The sequence below is a fragment of the Xenopus laevis genome, chromosome 1L (assembly GCF_017654675.1).
Source record: "Xenopus laevis strain J_2021 chromosome 1L, Xenopus_laevis_v10.1, whole genome shotgun sequence".
In the NCBI taxonomy this organism is placed as follows: Eukaryota; Metazoa; Chordata; class Amphibia; order Anura; family Pipidae; genus Xenopus; species Xenopus laevis.
The window spans coordinates 40,004,678-40,027,269 of record NC_054371.1 but is presented as its reverse complement, the minus strand read 5'-3'; the positions used below and the strand labels follow the sequence as shown (position 1 = coordinate 40,027,269).

Genomic DNA, 22,592 nt, shown 5'->3' with positions numbered 1-22,592 from the left:
GACTGTGTTGCCAGCTTTTCTCTGCACTGAAAAGCCAGAAAAAGAAACAATATTTCTGTCTTTTGGCAGAGAGCTCAGAACAGCCAGAGCAGCAGATAAGATACCTTTGTAACAATTTCAAGAAAAGCAAATAAGTAATTGTAACAATATAAGATAGCAAGTCCCTTGGGAAATGTTAGACTCACCGCTTAAAGGGCAATTCACCTTCATTAACAAAACTGTAATAACTGAAAAAACCACAGAAATACGTTCAGACTTTCATAACCTGCCAAATTTTGTAAACTGAACATGGTAATTATAGGGGGTGTGGCCACAAAAATGGGCGTGCTAGATGCGCCAACTTTATTGTCCCTTCTTTTATTTCCAAAATGTTGGGAGGTATGTAATAAGTGCCTTTGCTGAGTTAAGCAATAAGGCAGTGCCCACTTCTATGTACAGAAGAAAGGTTATATTTACATAGAGCCATTTTAGCATTCTACTACACTGTCTAATTCTTATGTCGCGCAGGAATAATAGCTGCAAATACTTGTTGGTTAGGAATAGGGTTTGAAATGTGTGTGTAGTCAATTATGTCTTCACAGGAAACAAGGAATCTTTTTAAAGCAATCTGTAGCTACAAGATGTGGTATCAAAGCCAAAGGGAAATAAATGGATTTTTTTTTTTTGCTGAAAAATAATATTGTACACAGCCAGGTGTACAGAATTTTAACTGTTGTGTAAGCTTTGACAACTATGTAAGCCATGCAATATCTTAATATTGCTAGGGTGTTTCTGATACAGTTGAAGGCATCCTCCTGATTGTTGGCTTTTTGGGGTGCTACATAATAGTCTATATGTGTTGAGAAATTGTAGATATACATATATATATATATATATATATATATATATATATATATATATATATATATATATATATATATATATATATATATATATATATATATAATACACAAAAGCCATGAATATCTTGTAAATTATATCCTTATAAACGGTGAGTTCTGATGTCATCAGTTATAAACGGTGAGTTCTGATGTCATTTCTGTCACATGATTCACAGTTGCAAAATATGAGGATATTAGAAGTTACCTCGGTGTTCCATGACCTGTATAAAAACACTTGGCCTTTGGCCTCGTGTTTTTATATGGTCATGAAACTCCTCGGTAACTTATAATATCCTTATATATTACAAGAGGGGGTACTTTATACACTATACTATATTGGGTACCCTATCCAAAAAGCTTTAAATTACGGGAAGGCCGTCTTCCATAGAGTCCATGTTCAGCCTCGTTTACAGGATTATGGCAATATATGGAGCTATCAGGAATGGCTGGAAGTTCTGGAAGACTCTGCAACGTTCTTCAAGAACAGCATTGGTACTGATGTAAATGCAGATGAGGTACGGTTGTGCTATTACTTTGTTCTGTGCATTGGGTAATTTAGAAAAGGGTATTAATTGTGGGTGCCCCATTTGTCACTTATTTTATGCTACAGTTTAGCCATCTATTAGTTAGTGGCATGCTGTCTAAAAAAATAGTAACCAAGTGAAATCAAATGCTCAAAAACTTACCCCAGTAAAGTCAATCTTCTAAAAATACATATTATGCCCATGCTAGATCTCAGATAAAGAAACCCACTTGACAAATGGCCAGATTCTGTCAGCAATATTTACTGTAACCGGCCAGAATCAGCAGTGAAGCAACATGGAAGAATATCATTAAATGCAGAATAAAAAATAGCTAGATACAATGATCAATGCCATAATGATTGTAGTGTTTAAAGTTCCTGCTGAATAAGTAATAATGGTAAGGAAATAGAAATAGTGTGGCGCAGCACTGAGTCAGCTATTTTCTGTTTTACTGCAATTAATAGCAAGAAAAAGACTCCACTGCAGATATTCTTTTGTATTCAGTGCCAGGTGTATAAAACAAGGTTATTACTCAGGAGCTGAAGCTCACTGTATCACTCCCAATTCAGAGAAATCTGGGTCTGATGGCTGTGCTGGCTCCTTGTGATTTGGGGATAATCATTTTTAATCCCTGCATCTTATCCACTTACATTTAGAATTCGACCCAGTCGCAGAGAAACTATAGGGAAACTTTGAAGGTGCATAAACTTTATCTGAAATTCTCTCTAATGATCGAAATAATTTTTCCCCCTTTTACACAGACGTACTTGATTCCACAGATTGGATGAAACCTTGTTACTCCTAAGAAGCAGTTGCCAAGCTCCTTTAGGCTCCAATGTAATGCAATGGATTCTGGGTGGGTGGTCCGTACATTCTTTGGAAAACAGAGGGACTTCAAGTACCAGAATCCACCATTTTTCAATAGAACTAGATGGAGATACAGGTCCCTACAATAGCATAAGACTTGTATGATTTTCTTTCACAAAATATATATATAAAATGGGATAACACGAGGCAATGTTAGTGACACTAATTTCCTTTCTGTATATAATAGTGTAACCCATCATCATCCTCCATATACCATTTCCACCTTTTGTTATACTATACTACTGTTATTACCTTCACATCTGTCCGTACTAGTGCTGCACCTTTGTTATATTGCCAAACGTAACATCGGTATTAACACAAACCATAATAGTCATACACTGTGGAATTACAATATGCTTCTGCTGAGCACAAACTTAAAAGAGTACAGCTGTGTCCTTCATTAGCTAAAAAGTATTAATATTAACTAGCAGTAAGGAGAGCTGACAGACTGTGGCTCTTCACACTTTGTGGGACCTATTTGATTATAAGTATGTATTTATATTTGTGGGAGGTGCTGTATTGCTTTTTTTGGCTAGGACATCCTCAGTGAACCAGTACAACACTATAGCAACTCACCCATAGTGTTTTGGTGAGCCACACAATGGTAATGTCATATCTGAGATAATGACCGCTTTTGACCATTTTATATGTATTGATACAAATGTGCACAGACATATTTTTTGCCTATAAACTGGAGTTCTGCATCCCCTGCAACTGAAAGTGCAGACCCAGCTCTTCATGGAACACCTGAAGTGGAGTTGCTCCCATAGGGAACAATGAAGCGCAACCGAATTTCCACTGCTCCATAAATCGTGAGATTCGTATTTTTGGGCTGAAGTGAACAAAGTGCCAAGTATTAGGTTCCGTGATTGTAACTCTGCATTAGTTAGAAAGTTGATGTTATGTTGTTAGAATTACTTTAAGCCTGACTAAAGATTAGACTGGAAATTGTATGTATAGACTTTTTTTTATACCAGAGGTGTAACAGGCCTATAGCATTGGTAACACACTGTATATGCCTTTGAAGTTTTCCCCTGTAGCTCCATATTATTCTGTTTATTTTGGTCAGCGCTCTCACTGGTGTTACTGGTACTGCACTGCTTACTAGGCATGGTCAAGTTCTGATAAGCAGGATCTGTGCATGTCGAGGGATGTAACCTGTAGGTGGCTGATCAAAGATTGGTAGAATTGGTAGAAAAATTTAATATCAGAGGGCTTTTCGTATTTTTAACCAATGGCACATAATTTCACACCTCACATGTTTTTCGTGTTTTAGGTTTCCTTTAAATGACTCAATATGTGTAGATAATATGCCGGGTAGGCCTGTACTTGACCAGAAAGCCTTCTTATGCTTTGCAAAGTTAGTTATTTCATGTGCAGCTGCTGAAAAGTCATCTAAAATATTCCTTTCTATTTACAAGGTTGTACAGCCAGGGCACAACATACCTTAAAGTGATACTGACACTAAAAACTATTTTTTAAAATATGAATACATTAGTTACCTATAGGTCATGTTGATCGTTTTTTTTTTTTTGTAAGTTATTGTTAGTTGAAGTTCCTAAACCTGACTGTTTTGCCAACCTGACTGTCCCATCTCAGTTAAAGTTTCTAATACGGACTCCTGCTGCACAAATATGGCAGCCCCCTCATATAGGAACATGGGGCATCAGACAGGTAATGTAAAAGCATTGTGCAAATACTTTATGGCAAAGTTGCTTTCAAAGGCAATATTATGATAGATGTAAAAAAGAGTTTAATTTCTGCTGTCAGTATCTCTTTAAAGGGGTTGTTCACCTTCAAACAACTAGTTGTTATCAGATAGATCACCAGAAATAACGACTTTTTCCAATGACTTTCTATTTTCTATGTGTCACGGTTTTTCTAATATTGAAGTATAAAGTGTCATTTCTCTCCTTCTGAAGCAGCTCTGGGAGGGGGGGTCGCCGATCCTGTAAACTGTTCTAAATTGATACATTTAGTTGATACATTTCTTATCTTTGTCCCTGCTGAGCAGAATCTCTGGGTTTCATTACAGACAGCTGTTAGAATTGATACAATAGTTGCTAATACTCCAGAGATGCTGCTGAGAAATGTATCAACTAAATGTTGCAAAATTGTAACAGTTCAGAATCTGCACCTGGATTACTGAGCTGCCAGACTCAAACACCAGAGACAGGAACATTCAACTTTAAACTTAGATTTTGGAAAAAACGTAAAAAATAAATAATGGAAAGTAATTGGAAAAAGTCATTATTTCTAGGGAACAATCTAAAAACAACTAAATTGAAAAAAGTGTTTGGAAGGTGAACAACCCCTTTAATTAAGACAGCATGTTTTTCTTTTGCAGCTCTCAGGCTTAGAATTTGAATTGCTATGTGGTTGCTAGCACTTAGGTATCCTGCAACAAGGCAGCATTAAAGGAATTGTTCAGTGTAAAAATAAAAACTGGGTAAATAGATAGGCTGTGCAAAAAAAAAAATGTTCTAATATAGTTATAAAGGCTGGAGTGATTTGATGTATAACATGTCAGTCAGAACACTACTTCCTGCTTTTCAGCTCTCTTGCTTTACACTGACTGGTTACCCTGGTTACCAGGCAGTAACCAATTAGAGACTTGAGGGGGGCCACAGTGTTGGACTGGCCCACCAGGATACCAGGAAAACTCCCGGTGGGCCCAGGTGTCAGTGGGCCCTCTTGCTTCTAAACATTTGCCTATTTCATGGTCATTCTCTATTTTGTTATGGGGAAAAAAATCCATAATAATGAAAGAATATAGTTAGTATATATAAAAGACTAGGAGAATAAAGAGGTTGAGTGAGAAAAGGAGGAATAATAGTTTGGAAAATGGGCCCATGGTCTAAGGTTTTCTGGTGGGCCCCTGGCATACCAGTCCGACACTGGGGGGCCACATGGGTCATTTCTGTTACTTTTGAATCTTTGCTGAATGCTGAGGGTCAATTACAAACTCACTGAACAGAAATGTCCCATGTGGCCCCCCTTCAAGTCGCTGACTAACTCAGAGTTATAGAGCTGAAAAGCAGGAAGTTGGATTCTGGCTGTTTTATTAGACTGTTCACTCCAGCCTTTATACATGACATTTTTGGCTAACTAACTATATTAGAAACATTTTTTATTTTGCACAGCCTACTGTATCTATTTACACCGTTTTTATTTTCACACTGAACAGTTCCTTTAAGTCAGAGCACAACATGTATGGGAAAGGGCCTATAGGATGACAATAAAACTAAAGCCAAAGGGTAGGACTACACGTCCGATTTTGGAGCGATCCAACATGCTGCGCAAAAACGCAGGCATCAAATCGGATGCAGCGGAAATAAGGTAAGTGAATGCATTGTTGGATGGTGTTGCAGCGTTGAACCGACGCGACACGACTGTCGGATGCAGACGCTGCGACACCATCCGACAATGCCATTACTTACCTTATTTCTGTTGCATCCGATTTGACGCCTGCGTTTTTGCGCAGCGCTTCGGATCGCTCCAAATTCGTACGTGTAGTCCTACCCTTAAAGTTAATCAGTTGTTTGCTTGCTGCTGTCAGTGACCCAACAACCAACCAGCATATCAAGTTACAAGCAAAGTTCCCTCTAAGGTGTGCGCTCGTGCCCATGCACATTAATTTTGAGGCCACAACAGGCACAACATCTTTCATTAATTCTGACCTGAGCACACAGTTTTTCAAAAAAAGATTTTGTTTTTCACACCTAGTGAAGAAGCAAGCAGAAAAGAAATGCTAATAATTAAAAAAAAAACATTTAAAATAACTAATGCAGACCTATTAACAAGATGCCAAGAATAGGCCTTTCTATGATGAACGTAAAATAAATTTTTACTTTTAAAATCACTAGCTTTCTTACTGTGCATATTGAGGTATTGTTAAAAATGTATTACGCACAAAGCAATTATATGTTGTGCCTTTACCTTCTAACACTCAGAATACTAAACCCCTAACTATTGCTTGACTTGCTGGAATCCCTAAAGGAGAAGTAAACATAAAATTACTGGGGTGCCATTATGTCCTCTATAAATAAAAAATAAAATAAATTCACAGAGACAGGGTACCTTTGGGCAAAGAAGGGAAGTGCAAGTTGTAGGTGCCACTGGGGTGCTATTTGTCCTCCCCAGGACAAAATAAATAATAATAATGCACCAAGAGACAGGGTACCTTTGGGCAAAGAAGGGAAGTGCCAGTTGTAGGTGAACAATTAGAGCCACGGGGGATGCTTAATAAAGACATTTCACAGCTCTCTGTGTGAAGTGAAGAATGTTGGGGGCCTTGCACATTAGTTTTACATCCGTGAATGTTTACTTGTCAGTAAGACATGCGGAACATGTGCACAGCTTGTTTCCATTCTCCTACCATCAATACGGATGTCTGCCCTCAGATTGAGAAAGTGGCCTTTACACCTGTGCAATGCAATTACAACAAATGAGTCCAAAGAGGGTGCTCATTAACGCAAATTGAAAACAGCATGTCCAAAGCAACAAACACTAACACTGCTGATGCTTTTCAACTTAAGCTGCTTGGCATGATGAGAAATGCTGGAAATGGAGATTTATTAACTCAAGCAGATATTAATGGTCTCTGGTGCCTAGTTTTCAAGTAAAGTAGAGCACAAAAGCAATGTCTTGTGGTGCGATTTTGTTAGCAGATTTAACTAATGGAAAGCCACAGTTACAGTATAACTGGCAAGTCTACCTTTTTAACAATGACAAAACCATCGAAAACATAGATCTTCATTTATTTCGCCGTAGGTTTTGGCTGTTGAAGCAAAATTGTGCCTGTCAAACAGTTGTTCTCTTTTTTGTTTCACTGTGATTTTTTCAGACATAAGTAGCATTTATCATCAAGTGTTTTGGCGTGCTCCAGTCCTGCCAGCATATTCCTTTCCCTGGCTGGCATCCTGAAATCCCAAAATATCACAAAAGCAAACGGAAATGTTGTCTTTCTATGATCTAGTAATGTGGCCAGTACTAAAAATATGTCGACAGAAGTGAATTTTAAGCTTCTGTAAATACTTAATTTACTCTTTTGTGATATGGCGTGAAGCTTCATCCAGGCCAAGTACTAAACAAGTCAAAGAACTCCAAGGTGACTTGGAGTTGCCTACAGTAAAAGGTACATAAACTCTTGTAATACATGCATTTTTGGGAGAAGGGGTGCAGAGGGCTAGAAGTGTGGTTAAAGGTTATCTGGTCTGGTCAAACATTTTTGGCTTAGGCAAACTGCTATGTGTGACAGCCAACACCTAGATATGCCCTCACCCCATATGAAACACAGTATTAAGGTCCAATTAAATACTGTAAATATGAACTCATTTTATATGTGTTTTAATTTGTTTTTGGTTGCCTTAGAATAAACAAAGCACCCCCTCCAAATTCTAGTGAATGCGCCAAGGTGAGTTCTTGAATCTTGTGGGTCAGGGGTCCATAATGTGCCTAATCATTTATTCCTACCCCTTGTTTGTCCATACTTATTCTATTGGTGCTGGGTCTCTGTTCTGTCTCCACTTAAATATTGCAAGTGATAAAACTATTTGTCTTCTAATAAAAGGGAAACCCACCGCTACAACTGTATAAACATGAACCCAAACTGAAGTGGATGCTTAAGTGCACCTGTCACCTAAAAAATGGTTTCCCTTTCACCATCTGAAGTGTGGGCTTCCATAGCTCCTTATCAAACACTCTGGCCCCTGTGCTGCGAGGTAGCTCTCTGTGTGGGCAGCCATACTGGAGCACAAACAAATGCAAATAATGCCCCATCCTCCTTGTTATGAGCACATAGATTGTTTTGCACGTCCCCTGGTCCTACATCACACCCCCCACCTAGTTTTATGTACTTTGGTCAGTGTGTTTGTACAGAACAAGCGAGCTGTGGTCCCTTTTTGTGTGCTCAATAGGGTTTTTTTTTGTAGAAAAATAGACACACAACCAGTGGGGAACAGTTTTAGTTAATAACTTACATTCACATATAGGTTTTATTATGTTTTTCTTAAAGATTGGTCAATAAATGATTTATAGGCGTGCTTCTTCAACCTAACATCTTTTTTTCCTGGTGTGAGTGGTGAATTTCTATTTGCCTATTCTTGCTAAAATCAGCCAGTTGAAGCAAGTGGGACCTGTTAGTGACTCGCATCAAGCTTGTCTTATTGCATGCACAAAATAATGTTTAGTTGAGGAACAATAAAACTGTTAAAAATATAAACAAGTGAAAGGAAAGATAAACCATTCGAAAGATTTTTTTAGTCCATTGTGTTAAAATAGTTCACCTTTTAAAAATATTTTCTGTCCAGTACTATCCAATAATTATAGCTCCTATTTTCCCTCTGCTTTCTGCATTTATTGTAAGATAAATAATACAGACACTGACACAGAAATACCCTGGCACGGAAGAGCAGGCTTTTCTCCAAACAGCATATTGCAACCTATCAATTACATAATCCTGCATAATGCCAGCATTTCTCCTGTTGTGTTTTGGTTTTACTTCCATTATAATTATATGTCCCAAAGTTACGGGTGCAGAAATGCTTGGGCTTTGTGCCCTGTGTTGCTGTGTGTTTGCTTATGTGTCTTTTTAAAGAACTTCTAACATGATTTGCATGTTATTAAAAAGTGTTGGAGAGATACATTCTGTTCCCACAAATCCTTATTCCTACACATAATGGATTTCCTTGGAATGATCCGTGTACCTAATTGCTTGTGTTTTACATGCAGCTTCACAAGTCCTTGGAACTATATCTTAAAGGGATACTGTCATCACACAATTATCAAATTTTATTATGTCTCCATAAGATGCAGTACTACACAAGCTGTTCTTTTCTGCCAAGTTACATGTTCAGTAGCTCAGGCAGAAACAAAACATTTACAAGAGATAGCACACATTAGGTCATAAAGCCACTGCCAATGAGAGCTTAGAATTAGATTTTTAGTACACGTATAGGACCTGTTACCCCAAATGCTCAGGACCTGGGTTTTTTTCTGGATAAGGGGTCTATCTGTAATTGGGATCTCCTTACTTTGTCTACTAAGAAAAGATGTAAACATTCAATAAACCCAATAGGATTGCTTGGCCTCTAATAAGGATCAATTATATCTTAGTTAGAATCAAGCACAATGTACTGTTTTATTGTTATAGAGAAAACTAAAATTTTTCAACATTATTAAAGTATTTGTTTAAAATGGAGTCTATGGGAGATGGCCTTCATGTAATTCAGAACTGGATGGATTAGGAGTTTCCACATAATCTATTCCATACCTGTATCACCTTGTTTTTTTTTGTTTTCTAGCATGTGAAGCTGTAATGCAATGGTGCCAGGAATTATGTTGTACCCAATTTCATTCCCAACAGTAGCCTCCCTACAGAAGATATCAGGCAAAGCATTAGCAGGTTCAACTCCTGATCTTGCACTATAGCCAAGGAGATAAGATAAAATAAAGGCATTTTTATGGAACAACGGAGTGCTGTCTATTGGAAGATTTACACATATAGCAGGTGTATAACCACTGGTCTACAGTTGGAGCACTTTACTGGCTTCTGTTTGCAACACAATGTGATTTGAAGACCTTCCTGAGCAATTACCTTTTTAGCACTCACCCCAGCCAGTAGTGAACAATTCCATAACAGTGTGTAGCACAGGCATTCCAATTAGTTGTCCACTTTTACCATGAGCTCATTAAAAAAGACATATGGGGCATCAACCCTTTTTTATATCTACATATTTTTTATTTTTATTTTACAGTAACATACAGGAAAAAATAAAAGATTTACAGTAATTGTCATTTTTCCACGGTATAACAGTTGGTATACATTGCTTTTCATAAACATAGTGTAATGTTGTCAATATAGCATATGTTATATATACGCCATGTGGAAAATAAAGAATGCCAGTGTAAATAAAAAGGAAAGAAGGAAAAAAAAGAAACCAGCAATAACATATATCATAATAATTCCAATACAAATTCCAGCAGCACTCCGGTAAAGTGAAAGAAATTTATTTGTGCAAATGAAGGGCCCACCTTTAGCTTTTATGCTAAAGGTGGGCGCTTCATTTGCACAAATAAATTTCTTTCACTTTACCGGAGTGCTGCTGGAATTTGTATTGGAATTTGTACTGGACCTGGGCAGACAGAGTCGCAGCTGGCACCCGACGCTACAAAAAGCGGTGAGATTGATTGTGTAGCACTACACTCTATGCTTGTATATATCATAATAATGTTTATATCCGACCAGTAACCCATTTATAGTCATATGGCATAGTAGATTGGAGATCACTGGAGTAAAAGATTTAAAGGGGCGCTAAACCCCCAGCCCCTATTCCCCCAGAATAAGTACTAAACCAACTGATACTTTATGTCATACTTAGATGGTCTATGAAATAATCTTACCAAACTGGAATATATATATAAATATATATACATAAATATATATATATATATATATATATATATATATATATATATATATATATATATATATATAAAAAAGGATCCTTGAAAAAGGTCCCAATGGGGACCGAAACATTGGGCATAGATACTATGTAACAATAAATAATTGAATTTTTACAACAGGTCTGAGAATAATTGGGGTATATAAAATTACTGTGCACCCCTCCCTTTGGAGAAGCTATTGGCCTTGGAGTGCGGATACTCATTTGGAAATATATATATATATACTCACAGGACTTATAGGCACAATAAATAATTTAATTGTAGGCAAATAACTGACGTTTTCGACTGGAACACCAGCCTTTTTTCAAATTTAATATCCGTAAATATTCACCTTTTACATCTTTTACCTTGAGCCACTATTTTGTGATGGTCTGTGTGCTGCCTCAGAGATCACTTGACCAGAAATACTACGAACTCTAGGATCCCAGGGGGAGGCCCTTAGTGCTTAAAATGGCAATTTTCTATTTAGTATTACCCAATGGCACATACTGCTAGAAAATTATATTTTTATTAAAATGGTTTATTTAGATGAAGGAGGGTTTTACATATGGGCTGTTTTATGCAGTATATTTTTATAGAGACCTACATTGTTTGGGGGGTATATTTTTCTTTTAACTGTTGACATCACTGCGAAGGACCTCCTCTTGTTCAGCAGCTGCCATGTTTGAACATGTCACATCCTCTTAATGCTCCCTTTTAAGATAGTGGCTGCCAGCTCCACTGTATTTGTAGACCAGTAAAGGGGGGGGGGTGGTAAATGTAGATTTATTCAGTTTGCAGTTTGTGAATGGGTGGATCTAGATTACCTAGATAATCTCCCCTCAGAATTAAAAAAAAACACACACATAACATTTAAAATGGTGAGAAAGGAAGGGCACATTTAAAACTGAGAATAATAATATTTGCAGATACCATATAAATTAGCGTTCAGAAATAAGGCAGCCGAAACTGTTCTGCATGTAATCTAAGAACAAAATCTTCATGTATCTGTGGCAAACATGGCAGCTTTGGAGTGGCTCAGATTGCTACAGCAGATTTATTGTGCAAATGCTCTTGTGGGGCTTTAATTCAGTCTTTACCTGCTATCCTTATTTTCCTTGGAGCCCCCCACCAATGCCTGCAATAATGACTAGTGACATTGTTTCACTTGATTCTGACCTGTCAGTAATGAGACGGTGGCTCCCTGCAGAACAGATATTTTTATTTTCCCTTGGGCTGTTGCACTGAGATAGGAAATGAAGAGAAAATATAATATTCCTACAGGTGGCGAGTGTAAACACCGTGCAGCGTCTCACTATCTGTAAGATTTCATTTCCCAGTAAATGTGTCCCTTTAATACCTGGAACACTGCAAAATGCTGAATTTTAAGTGCATTTCAGAAGTGGAATGGTTTGCGCAAATAACAGGGAAATATCATGTCTCGCTCCAGCCCATCTGCTGCTCAGTATCGATTCATCTTCTCTGATTGAATTGCAGGCATGGTAGGAATGTAAACTAGAGAATGGGGAGAAAGCTGTGAGGGACCAGTTCATTAGTGAGCTCTGTCTGAGTCCTACCATGTCTCCATATTTACAGAAGGTTGATGGCTGTGCATCTGTGTTTAAGAGCAGAGTGCAACTGAAGCACGAATAACTAGTTATTATGGTATACACACCATGCCCCCAGGGTGTAATGGCTGCGAGATGGATTTTACTTGACAGAAAACCGCAAAGCATTAATAAACTAAAGGAAAAAGAATAATCAATATATATTCATATATTGTTACACAACCAAATGAAAAATGCAGTAATAAATGTTGTATTGTTTTGGCATGGTCTTGGAGCACCATGTGTGCCCATCTCTGGTGGTCCAGTCTATACCACCAATCTATTATAGACACCTGACTAATTTTCTTTGCCCCCTATTTCCCTTTAATGCATCTTTTATCTGTATAGTTATTTACTTTAGTCCCTGTCCCACTGGAGCGTACAGTCTAAGGACCCTACACTTACAGATCCATTTCATGAGGAGATTGTTAACCTTGTATGCACAAAAGACTGATGAACCCGCAGCACCATCCATAATAATGCAGCAGGATTGTCAATAATAGGCTATGGGTGTGCAGACTGTCCTAATAAAAAGCAGTTATCAATTGAGGAAGAACTGCCAGAGGGCAACTTATTTAGGGTTAGGCCAAGTCCGGTGGGCTCCGTACTAGGCATAGGTAGACTTATTTGGAGCCCTGCTTCTCCTGTGTTTCTGAACACAGCGGGATTTTGGGAAGAAGGATCATTCTGTATCCTCTATACTTTTGAACATAGATGAGTATCCTATAAAAGTGCTTACTGCTTTTCACAGAATACTGCAAAGTCCCCATGTGATCTGATTGTTGGCTCAGGGGCCAAATAAGCTGTTTTGTTTATAGCACATGGAATAAATGTGCTGCACAGTGTTGTTGCCGGTTTGATTTAATGCTATTATGTTGATAATGGATATTCTAACAGCATTTTATTCTTTTCAGTTCCTATAAAAATCAGCAAGGCCAATGCTTCATTCTTATTACTTCTGTTTTTGCAGTTTTTTATTTTAGTCGAGAGGAACCTTGTTTTGCCTTAGAGCTATCCAAATACCTAGACTTTTTTTTGTAGCTGATAAAAATGTTTATGTAAAAATCAGCAATATGGGTTCAGCACTGAATACTTCTGTATAGCTATTTATTTCAATCTACCCAAATCATTTTTTTTCATGTTTTAACAGAACCTGGCCAAGAACCTAAGAAATCATTTTTTTTGTCAGCCCTCATTTCCCTGTCACGGACTGTTATTGTTATTTATTGGGGTCAAATTACTGGCAATCTTAAACACAGAATCTATTATTGATAAATACAAGTATGGGACCTGCTATCCAGAATGCTCTGGACCTTGGGTTTTTCTGAATAAGGGATCTTTCTGAAATTTGGATCTCCATACCTAAAATAAATATATATATATATATATATATATATAATATACAAACATTAATTCAACCCATTAGGATTGTTTTGCTTCCAATAAAGATTAATTATATCTTAGTTTGGATTAAGTACAAGGTACTGTTTTATTATTACAGAAAAAAAGGAAATCATTTTTAAATATGGGTTATTTAAATAAAATGTAGTCTATGGGAGATGGCTTTTCCGTATTTCAGAGCTTTCTTGATAACAGATCCTATACCTGTACAACCAAATTGAATGACCAAGTGATGCAGTTATATTTAAAGGGAAAATAAAACATTAAAATACTTTTTTTAATTGAAAAAATATATACTTTATTATATAATTAATATATAAAAACAAGGCATTGCAAGTTATTAAGATTGCAATATATTGTCATATACTGTTATTTTAGCATCTTGGCTCACGGACACCATTTTATAGGTATCAGAATGTATGACCTTTCTTCTGTGTGTCACTTTTAGAGACAACCCTTCCCCAAAGCCCAAGTTCCAGACAAACATCGGTACCATTTATTTTCCTCTCCAATGTCTGGAGGTGGTGATAGATGAATAGGGGTCAGGTAGAGCCAGTGTGGCATTACTGAATCAATTTCCAAATCACTGCTGCAGCAAAGGGATTTCTTATTCATCAATTACTTGGCCTGACAGGTCTCTAACAGATAGGTCCATTCACTTCTTCTCTCCCAGAGTGAGTACAGATCTACGTTCAGGTTTAAATACAGGCTAATTGGGTATGACTTGATAGTTCTGCTAATTTTTAATGATGTTTCTAAACATAAACCAAGTGTTTTTAGGTCTCGCATCATTAGTCCTTAGCCCATAGGCATGCATTAAATGTAGTAGGTGTAGGGGGTACAGTCCATTGATTCCATTTTAAGCAAATAAAACAATATCTTGTACTTGATGGAAACTAAGCTGCATGAATCCATATTATTGGGTATATTTAATGTGTATAGTAGATTTTAAGGCACGGAGATCCAAATTACAGAAAGATTCCTTTATCCAGAAAACCACACACTCCTAGGGATGCACTGAATCCATATTTTTGGCATTTGGCCGAACTCCGGATCTTTCAGAGAGGATCAGTTGAATCCTGAACCCTCTAAGAACCCTAATTTGCATATGGAATTTATAGGTTTTTAAGAGTTTGGATTCAGTATGAAGGCTACAAAAATTCCAAAAAAAAAGCTTTTTTATTGTTATTACAGAGAAAAAGGAAATCATTTTTAAAAACTTGGATTATTTCGATAAAATGGAGTCTATGGAAAATGACCTTTCTGCAATTCAGAGCTTTCTGGATAACTGGTTTCCGAATAATGGATCCCATACCTGTATATACATAGATTTTATCATGTAACAATAAAGACTTTCTTTGTTTTTAAATTAAGCTTTATTCAAGTGTGGAATGCTTTTTGTAGCTTTCAATGTACCCAGCACCCATGCGCTTATTTACTATAGTACATATTATCCCTATTATTTCTTTGATATACTTCTGATTCGGTTCGGCCAGGCTTCTTGGCTTCTTGGCTTCCGAAAGGCTTGGATTTGGCTGACTCCAGGATTCACCGCCTCCCTGGTAATACCAGTATTGAGCAATAGAGCCATTGTGAATTGAACCTTTGTGCCATGGACTCCACTGGGAGTGTTGTTGGCTCTTTTGGCTTAATCAAAATGAGGTAGCACTGTACATTTTTTAAGTAGCCAAAACTAAACAAGATATAACAGCTATTGGTGGCATTTAAAACATTAAAAATGTGCTGATCTTGATCGTAAACATATGAGTTATAAGGTAGAATGATGTGAGTAGATTGTATTACAGCAGGGCTGCCCAAAAGGTAGATCAGGATCTACCAGTAGACCTTTAGCTGGTGATCAGTAGATCTCAAGACACTGTCAAAAACAGTTTGCCTTTATCATCCTCCTGTTTCATACTTTTCATTCAGATATTATATATAAAATATAGTTGTCTGTTAAATATAGAAATATACATTTTCCCATAAATCAGTATTTAAGTACAGGTATGGGATACATTATCCAGAGACCCATTATCCAGAAAGCTCTGAATAATGAAAAGGCTGTCTCTCATAGACTGCATTTTATATAAATAATTCAAGTTTTTAAAAATGATTTACCTTTGTCTCTGTAATAATAAAACAGTACCTTGTACTTGATCCAAACTAAGATATAATTAGTCCTTATTGGAAGCAAAACAAGCCTATTGGGTTTATCAATGTTTAAATGATTTTCTAGTAGATTTAAGGTATGAAGATCCAAATTATGGAAAGATCCAATACCTAGAAAACCCCAGGTCCCGAGCATTCTGGATAACAGGTCCCGTAGCTGTAATATTTTCCATGGAACAGAATGCTAACAATGCTTTTATGGATGTAGATCATAATGAGACAACATCACTAAGAGTAGACCCTGCATTAGTAAAGTATGGACATTCCTGTATTAAAGTATGTAGCACATCCTTCCCTGTAGATGGGGACAAAGGATTGTATGAGTGCATCAGTTAAAGAGACAATTTTCCATTATTACCAGCAGAAAAAGGAAGCTGATGGCTCTCACTGCCTTCACATAGTGATTCCTGGACTTGTTCTCAGGCTTCCAATAGGCATATTTTCAGTAGCAGAGGCGGATCGATAAGTACAGTAGATTAGTCACACTGACAGATGCACCTGGGCTCCTATATGCAGTGCCGGGGGCTGTGTATGGGGTTGGAAAACATAGTGGCTTAGCACTTTTGTATATTTTATTTCTATATCAGTAGGTCTGTATATGTCTAAACAAAAGCATAATTAATTAACCCTCGATATTCGAGTGCCGAATATAAATTCTTCGACTTCGAATATCGAAGTCGAAGGATTTAACGCAAATCATTCAATCGAACGATTAAATCCTTCGAATCGTTCGATTCGAAGGATTTTAATCCATCGATCAAATGATTTTTCTTCAATTTAAAAATTGATAGAAAGCCTATGGGGACCTTCCCCATAGGCTAACATGGCACCTCGGTAGGTTTTAGGTGGCGAAGTAGGGGGTCGAAGTTTTTTTTAAAGAGACAGTACTTCGACTATCGAATGTTCGAATAGTCGAACGATTTTTAGTTTGAATCGTTTGATTCAAAGTCGTAGTTGAAGGTCGAAGTAGCCAATTCGATGGTCAAAGTAGCCAAAAAAAACATTTGAAATTCAAAGTTTTTTTTTTCTTCTATTCCTTCACTTAAGCTAAGTAAATGGACCCCTAAAAGTTAATTTAAAAGTGTCAGGTGCCTGATGGTTGCAGTATATTTTAGGTAGGTTTTACATTGACAATAGATTGTGGGTTTGGAATTGATGGGTGTGCTTTGCATTGGATAAGCTCTTTATACAAGCTTTTTATACAGGCCAAAAGAGTTGAAGGATGTAGTGAAACAATTAAAACTACAGCCAATGTGAGCCAATAGAAAAGGAATTTATTTGTTCCTGCAAATTAAGTTCCAGAGAAGCTTCTACATCAGATTTACCTTAGCTATATCTGCAGACAAATGCAGCCATGCAGAAAACGACATATGCATGCAAACTAATGAATACATAAGCCAAGAATCTTTTTATAGATGCCATCTTTGTATTGTTAAATATACAGAAAACAGTAAGTCTTAGCAAACGTCCAGTTGGTTTAGACTTATCTTGCTGAGATTACAGATGATACTAACAGAGCTGGATTTGACTAACAGAGCAATTTTGGGTATCTGGAGTAGGAGTCAACAAAAATGTACTGATTGCGACTCCTAATAACTTTAAATACAAGCACTGAAAATAATCAAATCAGATTTAAGAGCTTCTTTGAAGGATAGGGTTGCCACCTGGCCGGTATTTTACCAGCCTTGCCAGTAAAAATCTTGCTTGATGCCAATGTTATTTATAGGGAAAAACCATAAAAATATAGGAAGGCCAGTATTTTTTTCCAAAAAAGGTGGCAACCCTAATGAAGGAGGATAGGGCAGAAGCAATTCTGTTTCTAAGAAAAACACTTTTGGATTGTATTTAACAGCTATTCTACGGCTATATGCCAGGTTCAATTAATATATGTTGTTTTAGGTTTTCCAATTGTTTTTGGTTTATGTAGTTTAACTTTGACTTTGGTTTAGAATTACCATAGGATGTGGTTTATATTTTTAAACTTTGGCAGCGATAAAATGCCTTGTATGTTGTCAATCAACGGGAAAAATACATTAGTATATTAAAGAAACAGTAAAATGAAAGTGTTTTAAAGTAATTAACGTATAATATACGGTTAGCATGCTAGCTGTGTGTTTGCTTCAGAAAGACTACTATCGTTTATAGAAATAAGCTGATGTGTAGCCACTGGGCAGGCAATCAATCTAGAAAAAAGAAAAGGCACGGGTTACATAGCACATAACATATAAGCTCTTTCCAATACAATGGTGTTATGTGCAATGTAACCTGTGCTTTTTCTCATTTTTTCCAGCAGCTTAAATGGCTGCCCCCATGGTTTTACCAGTGCAGCTCAACAGTAAGTTATATTTTAATAACTGAGGAGTCGGATTTGAAGGATTTATGTACCGACTCCACAGCCCTGTATACCCACTGTGCCATTCATTACAGTGCTCCGTGTAAAAAACTGGGAATTGTCATTGATTCAATAATTCTAACTTGTATTGTCTAAAGTATTTCTATATTTTATAATATAAGTATATGCCTTTTCTTCCTCTCTGCCCTGCAGCTTGCCCTTTCTAGTGATAACCTCTCAGCACTGCAGATGCCGCTTGTAAATCTTGATTTGGATATCGCCAAAAATGGGTCAGTTACACCCGTCTCTGTAGAGATGAACAAAGAGGAGCTGCAGAACCTTATAAATTCTCTAGAGGCAGCTTATAAGGTATGTATTGCTACAGCCCCTTTCTGTTCTTTAAGGTAAATCTGGCATCTCTACAGACATATTGTTCTTCATTGTGTTAATTCCATAGATACCCAGATGATTGTTACCCACTGTGATCCTTTTAGAGGTAGCTTACTCCAGTGATGGACCAGACTCTGTATAATCACTAGCTGGGCAAGCTACTTTCTTTTTACACTATATCTACATGCAGCAAAAGTGAATTGAATTTAGCCCTGGCTATAAAAGGGGTGTTCTCTTTTATACACCATATTTATTTTCTTTAAAGGAGAACTAAACCCTAAAAATGAATGTAGCTAAAATGCCATATTTTATATACTGAACCTATTGCACCAGCCTAAAGTTTCAGCTTGTCAATAGCAGCAATGATCCAGGACTTCAAACTTGTCACAGGGGGTCAACATTTTGGAAAGTATCTGCAACACTCACATGCTCAGTGGGCTCTGAGCAGCTGTTGAGAAGCTAAGCTTAGGGATTGTCACAAATTATTAAGCAGAAAATTAGGTTGGCCTGTAATATAAGATGATGCTACAGGGCTGATTATTAAAATCTGATGCTTATTGCTCTAGTTTCCTCCCTCCCTGCTTCCTCTCCTCATAGTCCATTATTTAAAAAAGTGTCCTTAAATGTCACACCAACCTATCCATGCAGAGTAGAGCAGCGGAGCTCCTGGATAACATCTTCTGTATCTTCGCAATCCTTCGCAAAGAGACCTCAGACACTTGAGTTTTTTGCACATGCATAGTTGGAGCCAGTCTGGTATTCGCGTCAACTGCTCATGTGCCGGAAAGCTTTATAAGTTGCAGAAGGGAAGAAGATGATCCAAAGATGGAACCCATGAACCCCCATGGTTCAGTCAGTGTGACATTCAGGGACTATGTGGAGAGGTGGGATGGGGTTGGCAATGGAAGGTATTGCATATCTATTACAGAAAGTTTTTATTTGAGCAGACAGATTGTTTTATAAATGTGTACTACTCTTTAATGTTTTTTTTAATCCACTTTCTACGGTAATGTGAATGATGTGTAAGTATGACCCTTTGCATCATTTGCAAGTAAAAACCAAGCCACAAAACCTCTCTGTCTCACTATAGAAACAGCAGGCAAGATTTCATTTGTGACTGAGTGCTTCATGAGTCAGACTGTTGCTGGAATAGGCGTCCCGTGCAGCAGCTGGAGTGTCGAAGGTTGCCCGTGTCTGCTCCGTTGCATAATACACTAGAGTACGCTTGTGTTGGAAAATCATTCCATTAACATCCAGCAATCATCAGAGAAATGAAAAGGCTTTTACAGTTTTTTTGTATTATCAGCCAGGTTTAATAGCTCAGGCTGTGTTTTAGAAATCGCAGCTTCCACATGAACGGAATAAATATTCAGCTGGAGCTGTAAAATATGCATTGTTGAACTATCCACCTATCATTTTGGCCCACTGGCACAAAGATACGAAGACCCGCATTACCATTACTTTTAGAAGATTTTCCTATGTCATTTAAATGGTCGGTAGCTACATGTGGAACTAATAACAGACAGCAACAATACATTTTGGGGCCACATGTAGCTTGGCGAATGCAATAATTTTAAATAAATACTTGAGGGATGCACCGAATCCACTATTTTGGATTCGGCCAAACCCCCGAATCCTTTGAGAAAGATTCAGCCGAATTTGAACCGAATCCGAATTTGCATATACAATTTAGGGGTGGGAACATTTTTTACTTCCTTGTTTTGTTACAAAAAGTCCCCATGGATTCAGGCAGAAGGATTCAGCCGAATCCGAATCCTGCTGAAAAAAGCCCGAATCCTGGATTCGGTGCTTGTTCCCTAAAATTAGGGATGCAAGGAATCCAGGATTTTTTTTCGGCCAGGATTCGGCCAAATCCTTGTGCCTGGCCAAACCGAATCCGAATCCTTAAAATCATGTGACTTTTTGTCACAAAACATGGAAGTAAAAATGTTTTCACTGTTTTCCCCTCCCCCCGCTAATTTGCATATGCAAATTAGGTTTCGGATTCTGTTCGGTATTCGGCCAAATCTTTCACGAAGGATTCGGGGGTTCGGCCAAATCCAAAAAAGTGGATTCGGTGCATCCCTACCTAAAATACATATACCCAGATATATCATGACCTCTTGCACACGTAACTTGACCAACACAACAATTACCTGAAATGTATGGGTAAGAAATTCATTTGAAGGCTATGTAAACCGTAGAAATCACCCTTTGTACTTTTTTACCTTCTAAAATCTCTGACTCAGAGGAACTGACCAGCTGGTGGTGTCGGCGTTACAAAATTCATTATATTAGCATTTAATAAACAGATTAATACCTTTAGATAGAAAGAAAAGAATTCATGTAAATTGCAACAGTGGTTAAAAAAAGTACCCTGAGTAATTTTACATCCATTTTATTTTTTAAGTTTACATATGCTTTAAGATACTTGGGGGAAAAAAACACAGTTCCCCTGGTAGCAAAATCCTTTTGTGCTCTTTGATAATAAATTGCTTTTGGTATGAGTATTGTTTATAACACAAGGCAAATTACTAAGGGCAATAGCCCATCACCCATCTGCAGAGCTATTAATTGTATCAGAATTGCTAATAGTGCCATTGCCTTAAAGCAGTTTTCATTATTTATTTTTTAACTTCTTTGGTTCAAGCTCATGGTGTAAAATCTTGTTCCCCCCCCCCCATCTTTGTCTATTAATAATATTAAAGCCAACAATCAGGGGCAGATTTATCAAGATTTGAGATTAGAATGCACCACAGAAAAATTCACGCACTTTCTATTAATTTATTATTTTTATTTATCAATGGGTGAAAGTTCATATTTGATAAATACACGTCTAAACCTTCCATAGGGGTGAGTATTTCTGTGGTGAGATCCAATCTGACAGTTTGATAAATCTGCCCCTTAGTGGCCCTCTGGAAGGGGCAAACTCATAGTGGATAGAGATGCCAGTACAATTTTGCAAATGACAAGTGTACATAAGTTGCTCAAATTCGAGATCTATATGTAACATTGGTACTAATTAATTGCATGCTATTGTTCCAATTATTGCTTGAATTAACTTTTACCATGTTTCTGGCAGGTTGTCCTGCAGCTGAAATAAAAGGGAAACTGTCACTGCCTGATTTTGAAAAGGTGACCAAAATGTATTAAGAGGAAGGACAATACCCTTTGATGGAATTTGAATCATTTTTAAAAGGAGCCACTGTATGAAGGAGCGTATTTCTCTCTCTGCAGCCCTGCAGAGCCGGGGCGGAACCTGCCATTTTATTTTTTGTTGTTGTTCTTCTTTAAATGTTTACGTTAGCTGTGTGGTTGATAAATGTTCTATCAACATGAAATCTTCCCAGTGTTTGAAATCTGCCAGTAGCTTATTGAGGTTAACGGTACCTTGAATACTATCAAATAAAGCGCACCTACAATTTTAAAATATTTCATTCCATTTTGCATTCCAGAAACATTTCTTGATGTCAGATCTCCTGTTAGGGATTGCAAACCTATAGTTTGTTCACCATTTTGGAAATGACTATGCTAGTAAATGACAATGAAGTTGCCAACGCCTGAGATTTTTCTTTATACTTTTTCAAATGAGCCGTTTGTTTATATACAGCTGTACAACTAAGAGAAAGCTTTCCAAGACTCTTCACAAAATAATTGATATACGCGGCGTATTTTCAGTACCACATGCTGGTTGGTATTTTCTGAATCTATGCTGGTGGAATGATAATGCAATGTTCTGTTTACCTAAAGCTGAAAGCTCAAATATTCCCATAATGTGTTCTCTAATGAAAAAGAATACAATAAATATTGAAATACAATCTCTTAAGTTAGCATGTGAAACTCCTATTAATATGTTACTGGACAAGCAAGATGCTTAAAAGAATTTCAACCAAAGACGGGGTGATTTCTTTAAGAGAATGCAAATACTTAGAGTAGTTGGGTGTAGTAACCCATAGCCATATCTTCATGTTCATAC

General features: G+C 37.2%; 1 protein-coding gene across 1 annotated transcript; it reads left to right on the top strand.

The window, feature by feature from the left end:
- The first annotated feature begins 368 nt into the window (after window positions 1-368).
- Window positions 369-22,378, top strand: commd8.L (COMM domain containing 8 L homeolog). The gene is made up of 5 exons (XM_041583839.1): window positions 369-378; window positions 1,239-1,396; window positions 6,903-6,983; window positions 18,440-18,595; window positions 21,699-22,378. Exons 1-5 carry the CDS (start codon window positions 369-371, stop codon window positions 21,717-21,719), a joined length of 426 nt encoding a protein of 141 aa, XP_041439773.1. The 3' UTR covers window positions 21,720-22,378.
- The last annotated feature ends 214 nt before the right edge of the window (window positions 22,379-22,592 follow it).